General features: G+C 51.7%; 1 protein-coding gene across 1 annotated transcript in view; it reads right to left on the bottom strand.

The window, feature by feature from the left end:
* Positions 1–427: 427 nt before the first annotated feature.
* LOC104539300 (neurofascin-like) overlaps positions 428–13,219 on the bottom strand; it is a gene marked incomplete at its 5' end in the record, with an annotated part of 30,782 nt that continues 17,990 nt past the window's right edge. Inside the window, 4 exons of the mRNA XM_010182782.1 lie at positions 428–784; positions 6,474–6,543; positions 7,101–7,232; positions 11,792–11,947. Of these exons, the coding sequence (XP_010181084.1) occupies positions 553–784; positions 6,474–6,543; positions 7,101–7,232; positions 11,792–11,947 (590 nt within the window). The remainder of the gene's footprint in view (positions 785–6,473; positions 6,544–7,100; positions 7,233–11,791; positions 11,948–13,219) is intronic.

Raw genomic sequence — 13,219 nt, 5'->3', positions numbered from 1 at the left:
GGAGCCTGGGTGGCCGAGCCCACCGTGCCCCTGCTGGGCTGGCTCTGGGTGCTGGGGCCAGCCCAAAACCGGGGTACCCGAGCATCCCACTCCTCCAACCCAAAACCGGGGTACCTGAGCATCCCACTCCTCCAGCCCAAAACCGGGGTACCCGAGCATCCCACTCCTCCAGCCCAAAACTGGGGTACTCAAGCATTCCACTCCTTCTCCAGCCCAAAACCGGGGTACCCGAGCATCCTGCTCCTCCTATAGCCCCTCTGGCGCAGCCCAAATTTCAGCTACAGCTACAACCCCTCTGCGCCCCGGGAGTCCTTGCCGTTGGCTTGTTTGCTAAGGATAAGATGGCATCGGCAGCCACCTGGTCTGCCTGTTTGCTTGGATTTTTTTGTTCCTTTTTTGTTCCTTTTTTTTTTTTTTTAAATATATATTTTTTTGTCGTCGTCGGTTGGTTTCATTCGCACGTTTCTGTCAGAGGTAGTGGCGGCGGCGGCTGTTGGTTAACCCCCATCCACTACGAACACCCCAGGCTGTTTGTGGTCTCGCTGCATCGTGCTACGCCAAGGAGTAGATGGCATTGACTGGGGAGGTGGCTTCCGAGCTCTCGTTGCCTTCGGTCTCCTCTTTGTCCTTCTTCACCGTGTACTGCCCGATAAAGGAGCCGTCCTCGTTGAACTGCCCCTCGCCCCCCTCTCCATAGTCCACCAGGCTGTCGTCGCTCTCCTGCTGCTTTATCGTGCCGTCCAGGGAGGTCTGGCTGTTGGGCAGGGGTTTGTTGTCTTCATCGCTGGGTAGCAGAGGACAGACAGACACAGTAAGGGTTGAGAAACGGGGCTCACAACCTGCACCCAAGGGCTGGATATTCAAAAAATAAATCCAGTGTGCGAACGTGCTGACTGGAGACCCCAAATCTGGGATGCTCTGGTGACAGACAACAAGTCACGGTGTGTCTGATGTGGGCGTGAAGGTGGGGATGCAGCCTCCATGTAGGAGACCCACAGCTGCCCCCGCAGTGGGGCTGGGGTTGCCGTTTCTGCAAGCCCAACCTTCACGCTTTATCTTTTTAGAAAGCAATTTTGTTTGACCTGTATCACGTATGGTGCTTGGATCGGTCCAACTGGATGTACGTTATAAATATCCTTTCCTTGTCACTGCTCACATTCTCCTCTTTCTCTTAGCGTTTTAGCCCGCCTTGGTGTAACCTGGTTTAGCAAGGTTTGTTTCTGGATTTCCCTGCAAACCCCCCTTTGGTTGTTTAGACAGGTACATGCAATGGGGAGCACTCTCAAAGCACCGCGAGGGGCACGTAGAGGATGCCAAGTTCTGTGCAGCTTCCAAAACTCATGGGAATTTACCTTTCCGAGCTTATTTCTGAGCATCTAAGCTTGTTTGCTCAATACTTTAGCCTTTTCTCTTTTTCGCTAGGAAGATTAAGCCAGGTCACTGCAAAATAAGTAGTCTGACCCACAGGGAAAAAAACCAACCCTTTAAAGAAATGCTTTTAACACAAAAAAATAGGGGAAAAGCTGTTTTCTCTCTGGAGGGCAAGGGCTGGTATCTCATAAATACAGATAACGCTGCGTGGAGGATGAGAGTGCATTGCTGTATATATATAAATATTAATTTTCATATCAACCAGTCCTTAGTTTGTGTCTGATCTCATGTCCAGCATGGGATTCTGTGGTATTCCTAAAGGTACCGCATCTGTGCCTTAAACATTTGTCCTCCAACCTCCGTGCCTGGCTCTTTGCTGCTGTTTTAGCTGGGGACTCCCCAGCATGGCACGCTACCCTGCTCCTTTATTTTAATTAAAATCGGTAAAAATTAGTGGGGTTTGATTGCAGCCCTTGATGGTCGGTGCCCAAACGAAGGTGTTTGCCTCCCGCAAAGGCACGAGAAACGCTTTGCTTGGGCTAAATGCTCTTTAAGGGAGGAATTAAATACATTTCTCACGTGCCGTTTAATTAATGGCATCAGCTCCCTACGGGGGGAGGAATTTGGTACCCCTCGGTACAGCGCGCAGCTTTCTAACGCATTTCCTTTTATCAGCACTTTGTGAATTTAGCGATAATACAAAACCAAGATTTGAGGCCTTGTGTTAACTTGGCATCGCAATAAATTAAAATAAGTTGTTAGCTTTGAAAGTGGCTCCTTTCTGGGGGATGGAGGAGGAGAATTCGGTCTGCAAGCGGGACTGCCGGTTAGAAAGCTCAATAAACGCCAAGTAGAGAGCGGCAAAAGCCAGGCCCCTTCGTTTGCAGTGCCCTTGCCCAAGGTTTGGGTTCAGTTAAAGCTGAATCTGGAGCCAGATTTTCCCTAACTGGGGGGGTTTGCAGCACCAAACACCCCAGCAATGCGTTTCCCGAACCTGCCCCCTGGTTTCACCTCTCTCCAGTACTATTTCTCCTGTTAGTGCATTAGGAGGGCGAAGCAGATATTCATCAGCATCTTGATGCGCTATAACCCTGTTAAAATGGATTTCTATGGGGTTTGCTGATGTGTGCATTAGAGAACCAGAGCACCCAGAAGAAAACCATTTGGGAAACGTCTTGAGTTGCATAAATCATTGAGAAGAGGGGGATGCTTGAGCTGGAGGGAGGATTTTCAGGACTGAAACAAAGAGTGGGCAGATTTGGGATCTTTTTAGGACTTTTTAAGGGTTTTTTTTTGCTCGTGTCCGTGCTGAATGCACCCGGGGCAGCGTCCCCAGGTCCAACCTTGCACCGGGGGGCTCAGCTGCTCCAGCGTGGGGCTGGGGGGGGCCTGGCTGGCGCTCGGGGGTGCCCCCGGCCCACAGAGCATTTCCAAGCAAGGTGCAACCCAATGGACTTGGGGGTACCCCCGATGCTGGCTGGAGTTAGGGGGTTCTTGTTTATTGTGTTAGGTGGAGGCAGGTAGACGGGAATAGGGAGGGGAAGGTATCGTTTCAGCTCTAAAGAAATAAATAGCTAAAAGGAAGGAAAATTAAAATGAAAAAAGCTAAATGTGCCGGACTTCTGGCAGCACGTGGTCCTACCTTTCAAGAGACCTTCATGGTCCATGTGGATAGACCAGGTGAAAAGGAGAAGAAAGAATGGGAATAAAACAGAGAGAAGCAGAAAGAGCCTGATCAGAGAGAGATATGATGAGGTCTGCATTTACAGGGGCAGTGCTAAAAACCAAAAAGAAACGTCTCTGCATTGCTCGTGGAGCTGATTGCCTCGTTATACCAAATGGAGCCAGTGTAATTGTTCACAGCTGGATGGGCCTCCTTGGCTTCCCTAAAAGAGCTGATCCCAAGCTGGCGGTGCAGGTGGGATGGGGGCTGCTTGTTTGCCATGGGGCTGTTTGCTATCATCTGTTTGTTTGCCATGGGGCTGCTCAAAAAGGGCTCGCAGTTGAAGTCCATCAGTGAGCGGCTGTAGGGATTAATGTGCAGCAGGACAAGGACCAAGTGAACGGGCGCTGGATTTCCCCTCCAGCTTTTGGCTGGGTTTTCACGGTATGGCCACGCACCAGTGTGATGTTACCTGTGAACAACCCTGCACCTCCTGACCCTGCTGTGCCAGGCTTCTCCTCCCCTCGGCAGGCTCAGGGCATGGCTCTGTGTCCTCCTGTCTGAGATGCTGAGATGGTCCATGCAGGGCGAGCGGGCGCTTGTGTAACCTGTGCTTATCCTGAATCTGAACTGGAGTCCAGGAGGTACAAACCACTCAAGCAGAGGTAAAACCCCTCAACTTTCCCTTACCAGTGGCCGGGGTTTCCAGCCGGCTCCCCTACATGAAGCTGAAACATTTGGTATAATGAGGCACAGTCACTGGCACAGAACATTGTTGAAGGATAATGGTCTCCTGCTTTGAAAATAAGCTTCTCAGCTTAGCCTCTGCTCAGGAAAACCATTATTCTGTTAGTGGAACAGAAAGATGTGACAGTATCTCTTAATTATAGGCTGCAGAGATTTGAAAGTTGCATGCACAGGGCATTAAGGACGTGAGATATGATGAGAGCATATCAGACATGCTATGTGGAGGTGGGGAGGGAAACCAATGAAGAACTCACGTCAGCTCAATTCCTGTCCTCGCTTGAAATACTAATTGCTAGCCTCCTTGAGCCTAACATCGCAATCATTTTGAATCTTAATCAGCCAACAGCGTTTCGTATCAATCCTTCAGGTTCACCTTCCTTTCTGCCTCCTTGCAGGAAGCCTCCTATTACTTCCTCCAGGAAACCTGTTGTTCCTGAGGAGGAGGGGGCAAAGTTTATGGGATGTTGGAGTGGTTTTTCATTGCTGTTCTTGTTCGATTGGGTTTTTTCCCCATGTAGTCCATGGGACAGCGTGATTGAAAATGCAGGAGCATCTTGGAGCTTGGTTGTTGCCCTTTTACTGACTTCTGCCTTCAGCTTGCGAACTCCTGGGAATGGGGCTGGCAATACAAGTTTGAGCTTCAGCTAAGCAGCAGTGCAGGGGGATGAAGGGTTTACCCCATTCCTTCCCATTGCCTGGAAAGCAACGCCCCTTGGATGGTGCCTGGGCAGTAAACGCAGCATCACTGACAGCCGCAATGCTGCCGGCCATGCCAAGAGCTGGGGTTTCCTTCTGTGCAAGGCAAAGTGGTCCCTGGCGATGCAGTTGCCTTGGCAGCGATGGGGGCGAGGAGGCCATGACTGCAAGCGCCTTGGTGGGCTCTTGAGAAGCGGATCTCTGGAATCGGTGCGTACTGCCAGAAGCTCGGCTGTGGAGACCTCATCTGAGACCCAGGAGCTGGGGCTGGGCTGCGGGGTTGTGTGTGGGCAGCTCCTGGGTGGTGTTTCAGGCTTGCTACGTGGTGTTTACACCATCCCACAAATTTGGGAGCCGAGAGGATCCCTATGGTGACTCGGAACGTGAAGGGGACTTGTTTAGGTCAAATCATGGACCCTGACTGTGTTGTCTATGGTTGTGGTTATGGCTGGTATCTACAAGGAGCACTGCCTGCCCTTGTATAGTCCTGCCTGGGAAGAGATGCATTGAACCCGGGGCAAAGCCTGCAAAAGGCCCAGGCTGAGCTCATTTCTTCTCTGTTATCTCTGTCCCAGCCAGGAACCTGAAGGGAGCATCTCCCAACTACGATCGGGATGAGGATTTAATGCAATGCTTGCACCACTCGAGTGATAACCACCTCTCACAGGGGGTGAGGAAGGTGTTGCCCCCGGGTGTTTTTTAGGGTGATAAGGGATGGTGACCTTTTCCGACAACGTGCTGTTAGTTCTGGTTCCCGCTGGGTGTATTTGTACTCTGTATTGTGCTATGGAAGGCTGGCGAGCTGTGGGCTTACAGCATCCTTTGGAGAAGGGGAGTTGCTACTGAAATGGAATTACCACGCTATGACAATGTAAATGTGATCGTGCTGGGGCTGCAGTTGCTCTGCTTCCATTTCTGTATTGCGTGCAGGCAGGTATATTCAATTTGCTTCCTCTAAAGTCTTTGGCAGAGCATGTGTGTCTTGTTACATCCCTTACTGAATCGCAAATAAGGTCTTCCTAACTCTGCTACTTCAGTTTGTAATGCTATGGCTATTGGTAATGACATGAGGTTTAATTAACCCCTCTTTTGAAGTCAGGAGAAAAATTCCTGCTAGCCTAATTGGGCTTTGGGTCCAGCTCAGATGGAAAGGTGCACATTAATCCTTTAAAGGAGAGCAAAGCCCGCTGTAGGGTGAGCTGGGTGTGCTGTGATCCAGCCCCGTCATCTGTCAAGTGTGGGCAGCCCAATGCGACCCGACATCGCTACCTGCTGCTGCTCCTCGGGGGCAGCCAGGGCCCACGGCCGCCGCATCGCACGTGAGGGGGCTGGGGGCAGCGCTTGCCCCTTTCTGAAATACCCGGGGAGTGTGGAAACAGGCACTGCTGCTCCTCAAAGGGTGCAATTTTGTGTGAGGGGAGGTGCGAGGAAATCAGAGGTTGTAGCAGCATCAGTGCGGGGCTGTGCTGCAGCCCTGCGGTGTTTCTGTAGGGTTTGCCTGGGGACCTTGTGGAAAAGCCTTGCTGGGAATGCAGGCAGACCCCCAAATCCGTGCTCTTCCATGTGTTCAGACATAACTTCAGGCATTTTCCCCTGGATACTCTCTTATAGGTGGGAGAGGGGCTGAGCTACAGGGCGATACACCTTAAATATCCATAGGAGTTTAAATTTTGTTGGGTTTTGAGGGGTTTTTGGATGTGTTTGAGTTCCTAAAGGCTGTGTCCCGGGTAGCTGATGCCAGAGTCCCAGCTCCCTGCCTGCACTGGTCCTCCTGGGTTGAAACGGGGGATGGAGGGAACCTTAGGAGCATCCCTGGTGGCTCTGCCAGGGTTTGAGGCAGGAAACGTCTCCTTTGGCAGAGGACTTGCAGGGGAAGAAGGCAGGAGGAGGAAGGTGGGAGGAATAACTGAGGAGGCTGCGTGGCACCGCGGGGGGAGAGCGGTGAGGTCGGTGATGATGGGGGGGCGTGGGGGGACGCATGCCGGGGGGGCCGTACCTGTAGTCGAAGGACCCGTCCTCTACGTTCTTGTCCTCGGGGTTTAGGTGCTCGTCTTTATTGTCGCGCACTGCAAACAAGCACAGCCCCAAGGATTGCGTTAAAACGAGTACGGAAGGTAAAAGCTTTACGAGGCAGTAACGGCGTTGGGGCTGCTTTTGTGAAATCCCTGCGGGGTGAAGTGCGGCTTTTCACGGGCTCGGTAAAAAACCCGCACCTCGAGGGCTGGCAAAGGACGCGGCTGCGGTGGTACCAGGGCGGCGAGACAGGATGTATTAATTTGTGAATTTTCTCAAGCCTTATCTTCGCTTTGCAAAAAACGTAATGAGATTTTTTTCGCCTGAAAAGATCTCTTCCTAGATGAGGACAAGCGAATTTGCAGAGTTGGGTCGTGCATAGCGCGAGTGTCCGGCTCCGCTGCTGAAAGCCTGCGCAGCGCAGAGCCCTCGCCCGACCTTTAATTAACTGCAATGCTTCCCGCTAATGGTGTTCCCACTACGGAGAAAGAAAAACCCTTGTAATCACAAGCATCTATCTGAGAGCAATACGATTTGATTAGTCCCTGGGAGCCTGGAGATGTTTAAACCATGAGCGTTAAACGATTGCCATGCAGTGCAATGCTCTCACCTGGATATTTCCCACCTCTGCTCCTCTTAATGAAGCAGACGATCAACAGGATCAGGACCAGGAGAGCTATGGCGCACATCAGCCCGATGAACCAGCCCTGCGTTGCGATGTCCACGTGGTTCTTGGTATAAGCTGGGAGGAAAATCAAAAGGGGAGGGAAAAATGTTATAAGGGACCAAAACCACAGAGGGAAATAGAAGAGTAGCAAGATTCAGCCCACGGGTTTAATTATCGCTGCGTTTCTGTGTCTCTCTGTGTGTACTGACCAGGTTATCTGTGACCATAGCACAGCATCTGTGGCTCGCTCGGTTTTGTTTTGTGGCGGTAGGTCAACTCAGTGTTTTAGCAGGGGCTACAAACAGCACAGGGACACAGCATAAAGTAAAACCTAGCACGGACCGGGGAGAAAAGTGCATTGCAAATAATGGCAAAAGAAGCTGGGTAACAGATTTGATCGTTCGTTTCCTGTGCCCGAAAACTGCCAAAGTGGGACAGAAATGTGGATCCAACCTGAGCCTGAAGAGCTCATTGCACCCTTGGGCTGGGATGGACCTGGGTTGTGCCTTGCCCAAGCTGCAGAGGTGATGGGTGGTGGCTCTGCTGCCTTTGGGTGACCATGGGGGAGTCTCCAGGGCTGAGGGGAGCACTTGTGGAAGCCCCCCAAGACTCAGCCAATGCCTCAGAGGTGCTGATAGCACCGGGATCCTGGGGCAAACTCCTTCTGCCACAGCTTCCTCCCAGGGCTATTGAATATTAATACAATTAACACCAAGCAAGGAGGTGTCTCGTTCCCCCAAACAACGCTGCGGCTCCTGATGGCCGTGCCCTCCCTCACGTACTCTGGACCCGTGTTTGCAGCTCCCGTACGCGGTCAGACAAATCCGGCTCCTATAAATAGCAGCAAGCTGGCATTTTCTGGCTCTCATCACCGTGCGTTTTGTATTCAGCGAGACAGAGCAGAGGAGAAAATAACCTTCAGCGCGGCGGGGGGGCTAAATTTAACCAGGCTGCAGCACAAACTGAGGTGTTCCTGGTAGGAACACGGGAGATCGGAGCCGGCTGGGACTGAATTGGGATTTAGCGGGGATTTGCCTTAAATGGGCAGGACGGTGTGAGCATCCTTTTTGGTGCCCATGTGACGATAAACAAGACGGTGCTTGCAAAGAAAGCGTAAAAGACAGCCCTCTGATAGCGTAAACTGAATGAAAGGCTCTTGTAAAAGAGAGAACGACTTTAAAAATGGGCTGAATTGGCAACGTTTCCCAACCCACACCATTTTAGGACGGTGAGCGCGTACTTATCCCATCAAAACTGAGCCCAAGAGAAGAGGTGCTTTCTTAGGATGACATTTAAGCCACGTTGCCAGGAGGTAATTGCAGCCAAACCGTGACAAGGACGTTCACAGATAAGAGGTGAAGGATGAGAAAAGGTAGAAATTGCTAAAAAAAATGATGTTAAACCCTGAATGCTCTGTGTCCATGAGCGGCGCTGGGTGGAAGTGGCTGCCTAACGGTGCCTTGGCTCCCTTTTCCCTGCTGCATTTAATATTTACCTTTGGTACGACCTGAGCTCACGCAGCCCTTGAAGATGCACTTTTTGTAATGGAGAGAATGAGATTATGAGGGAGGGGAGCTGCGAACTGGATTCAATTAGCTGAGTGCTTGGGGAGGAAAGGGGAAGAAAGCTTTACTGGAGCGCTTCGAAATGGGGAAAAAAATCACGTTAAGAGCCCTGATGGGATGGGATTTGTACTGAAACCAGCGCTGAGGGAGAAATAAGGGGGTCTTCAATGTGAAAGCAGCCCAAGAGGCGGGTGGTTTTGTGCCACCGCATGGGTTTGGGTTGAGTTTTGCAGGGAGGGAGGGTTTTGGGTAGCAGGTCACCGGGGGATGTTGCAGGGGGACGGTGGCACTGCCTATTGCCGAGGTGGAGGTCTAATTGCCATCCTTCCCAAAAAAGCAACACATGACGACAAAATTACAGTGGCAGCAATCTTGCATTTAGAGTAAACGAGTGACTGTCATTGCAGCATTCAGAGAGGGAAGATTAAGTACCTGGCTGTCAGAGAGGATGTTTTGATTTGCTTTAATGGAAGGGGAAATAGTGGAAAGCAGCTGTGCAATCGAACAGGTATTGATCTGAACCGCAATTGCACTGACTGACTATTTTTTTTTAAACTTAATTATAATCTTCTGGCAGAAAACACGTTACCCAATGGTCGTAGTTCATATGCCAATAGCATATGAAGATTTTTACGTTACTTCTGCTGATTGTCCCCCCAGTTTTTGTCTTTGTCAAGTCTCCCTAGCTCCAGCCCTGCGTGATTCCCTTCCCAGGGTTTGTACGGGCTGGGGATGGTTTTTGTTAAATTTAATGTGGAAGACCTCTTTGTGTTAAGCCCTGTTGGTGGTTTTGAAGCGTCCTTCACGACTGGAAGGAGCTCGGTTGGGTTATGGAGCTGCTGGTTAATTGAGAGCGAAGCTGGAGTGCAGCGTCCTGCAGCCACAGTGCAGGTGGACTTCTTATTTATCCACCCCCAAACTGAGGAAACCCTTAGAACAGCTATTTGCAAAGCATTAAAAGCCAAAACCCGCAAAAAATGATGGGTTTTTTTCTGTCAGAAGCATTCCTGATGGCTGATTGTCAGCGGGGGCCGAGCGCTGGTGTCAGCAGCATCCAGCCAGCGAAGCGATGGATCTGCAGCGTTTATGCATGCAGGGACGGCGACAGCTCCGTGCACCCCACAGTGATGGGGCTCGGGTCACCGATCGGCCTCTATCACAGGGACAAAGGTGTCCCCATCCTTTCGTCTCTATGATGATACCAGCAGGAACCCCTCAATTACAGAAAATAGAGATGCTGAGACTGCCAGCATCAGTCAGACAAGGATATTGCTTTTTTTCCCCCCTTCTTTCTTTCTAATGATTCCTGCTCTGTGCAGGGGGCTGCCCCTCTCCCCCCAGACCCCAAAGTGGGTGAAAAGCAGGCGAGAAAAGAAAAGAGGCGGGTCCGGATTGGGAAACAGTTAGGAATAATTGGGAATGGAGGCACAGTGCCTGGTATGGGCTTGAGGGGCTGTCGTGGTGGTGGGGATTTCTGAGGCAGGGAAGGGTCCAGAAGTAGAAACAAAGTTGGGGGTGCAGCATTGCAGCTGGAGCTGTCCTGAGCAACCTCTGCATTGAGAAACCGGCTCTTTTATTCATCTGGGGTCAGGAGCGGCCTCTGCGATGGAGGAGGAGGCTGGAGCCCATCGCGTGTCGGCGAGCCCAGCCCTGCTGGGCACGAGCCTCCTGAGGCACGAACAGCAACAGAGCGATGGGGGAAACACGGGGAAAATAAATCCCTTTGGAAAACGCGTCTCTGCAAAGCTGAGCGTGTGCCATGGCTGCTGTGCTGTGGATTTGACCACGTCACGGGGTGATGGAGGGGTCTGGGGGGGCACATCGGACCCCGGGACAGGGCCAAGGTCAGCACTCGCTAGTTATTGCTCAGTGCTGGGCAGTGTTAGACAAGCAGGAACACCAGCGGTTGCCATCTGTCCCCGGATCATCTCAGCACATCGGAGAATTACTCGGTGGCGTTATGGCTTGCCAAATTTTTGGACACCGAATAAGATGTGCATGGGGGGCATGGGGGGAGCTGCTGCTCCCGGCTGTGAATTACATTTTCCTTTTTGCACTTCTCAGCAAAGAGACTGGTAAGTGCTTGAGCTTTCCATTACACAGCTGGATCTGAGCAAAATAATTTCAGTTCTCTGAAAAGCATGGCCTCTCCCTACCACACCTGTCAGTGTGGGTGCTCTGGTGCTGCTTGCTGCATGGTTTGTCAGGTTAGCGTTTAGACCCGCGCTTTGACAGGCGGCGTGCACACATTCCTACAGCAAAACCCCCAGCGAATACAAAGTTATGGCTGTTTTGATTTACTGGAACTCATCAAGTGCGAGCGGTGAAGTTTTATAAACACATAAAGCCCAGCTCGTTGCCTGTGGAAGCCAATATGGGTGTTTCTCTGGCATTTGGTGGGCAGCGTAGGAAGCCCATAATTAGAAAGCCGTAAAAACCACTCAGGTGCTGAGCCTGGGAAATTGCTCGTGCAATTAAATGTGAAGTTGCCAGAGGGAACAGACCTGGGAGATGGAAAGCCTTATGTGTGCACCACGTGTGCCTGACCGGGGTCTTTTGGAGGTTCCACCTCCTCCCAGTTCTGCCCTCACCTGCATCCCATCGCTTCCCCTCCTGCATCCCATCGCCGTCACCACCCCTCCTGCATCCCATCGCCATCGCTTCCCCTCCTGCATCCCATCGCTTCCCTTCCTGCATCCCATCACCATCATCTCCCCTCATGCCATAACCTAGGGCCAGACACGTGTGCACTTTCGGGTACCAAAGCCACCACCATCACCACCCCGAGCAGCAACGCACGTGTGAAGTGCAAACACGCAGTGACATGAGCGTGTCCTCCACCCTCCCTACAGACCCTTCCTTCCTTCCCCATCCCCTCCTGGGGGTCTCCTCCTCCTCCGTGCAACATGGAGCAACCTCCCGACAGCTCCTTAAGGAGGGCAGAGATGCAGGGGGCTGCCGGGGGGGTCGGATGAGGGTTTTTTCCATGCAGTCATGGTCAAACCACCGCGCAGATGACGCCGGCGGTGATGGATGAGACATGCCGCGGAAACGCACCCCGCGTCTCACCTGAGCTGGTGGTAAAGGTTATGTACGAGTGCTCGCTGGGGCTAGACCATATGGGGAACACCCACAGCTTGTACATCATCCCCGGCGTCAGATTCGCCAGCTGCACAGAGGAAGGGGTCTGCGCTTTAACGGGGATAGATTTCTCTGTCTTGTTACCTGAGAAACAGAAACCGCACATCAAACCCCGCCGCAAGAGGCTCGCGGAGATTACCGTGTTGACACTGCAGGCAACGCGCTGCGCTAGCCCTCGCTGAGCAGAAATAATACAGCTCGATGGTCAAGGAGCTGTTAACGGCTTCGTGATCATTACTCACTGGGAACAGAGGAAAATCAGTGATGCAGGAATATAGCGTGGGTTTTACTGCATCCCTGCTTGCCATACTGGAAAAAATAGCGGTAGCTGATCTCTCCCTACTTTGAAGAACCGATAGGTCCTTTATCTGCCCAGCCTCAGGTCTGGATATTTGGGTGTTTACTGCAAAAGGTCTGGAATTTGCCTGGTCCCGCTCGGCTGGGTGAGGGTGTGACAGGACTTGGTGAAGGAGCCAATTCTGGTGCTTTTAGGAGCGTTATCTCTGCACCACTTTTGCTGGTGGGTTAAGGAGACTTTGAATGAGCTGGATGTGGCATTAAAGATGCAAGGCACTCACCCCAGCTGGTGGTTTCTGCCACCAGAAAGAGAGGAGAGCCAAGGCTGTTTGAAAAGAGCTGAAATCTTCGAGATTTCCTCCCCCTTGACCAGATCCTGATGCGAGCATCCCCAGGCATTGCTGCTGCTGCTCCCATCCTGAGCAGACTCAGCACCAGGGCTTGGGAAGGGAATCACCCGCGCTTTGGGCTTCGCAGTGATGGGGGATAACCAGGGCTGCAGCGGGCGGTTTGGGAGCTGGGATGGTTGGTGTTTAGGGCTTGAAAAGCTGATGTGTATCCTGAATTATGGAGACCAGTTCAGAAAGGGGAAGGCTGAGCTCAGCCCAGCCCACGCTGCCAACCGAGACCAGGCACTGGTGATGCACGGGGGATTTTTCAAGGAGAAAGCAAGGTCATCTCCTAAACGGTGTTGTAAATGGCCAAAAGGGGTTTGCTGTGAGGGATTACGCCTAACTGGTTTGTTTAAAATGCCGATATAAGACCAGGGTACCAGATGATGGGAGGGCTGAAACGGCTGGGAAATAAAGTCAGAGATAAGCAGTAGTCGTCACTGCCTATCTATAAAAAAACAACCCAAAACACCCAACCAACAACACATAAACATCTTTGCTAAACAAGTACTAAACCCAGAGATACTGGCTTTGCATTCCCAGACTAAGTACAGCCTGACAGTTTTAAGAGACAACGATATCCGTTACGACAGGAGGTTTGGGATCATAGAGGATTCTGCCAACTCCAGGTTCAAGAACCCTGTCTTCAAAGGCATTTAGAACCGCT

Source organism: Mesitornis unicolor, unplaced genomic scaffold, assembly GCF_000695765.1.
Source record: "Mesitornis unicolor isolate BGI_N332 unplaced genomic scaffold, ASM69576v1 scaffold11584, whole genome shotgun sequence".
In the NCBI taxonomy this organism is placed as follows: Eukaryota; Metazoa; Chordata; class Aves; order Mesitornithiformes; family Mesitornithidae; genus Mesitornis; species Mesitornis unicolor.
Note: the sequence above shows the minus strand (reverse complement) of the source record. Positions and strands in the feature narration are given on the sequence as shown.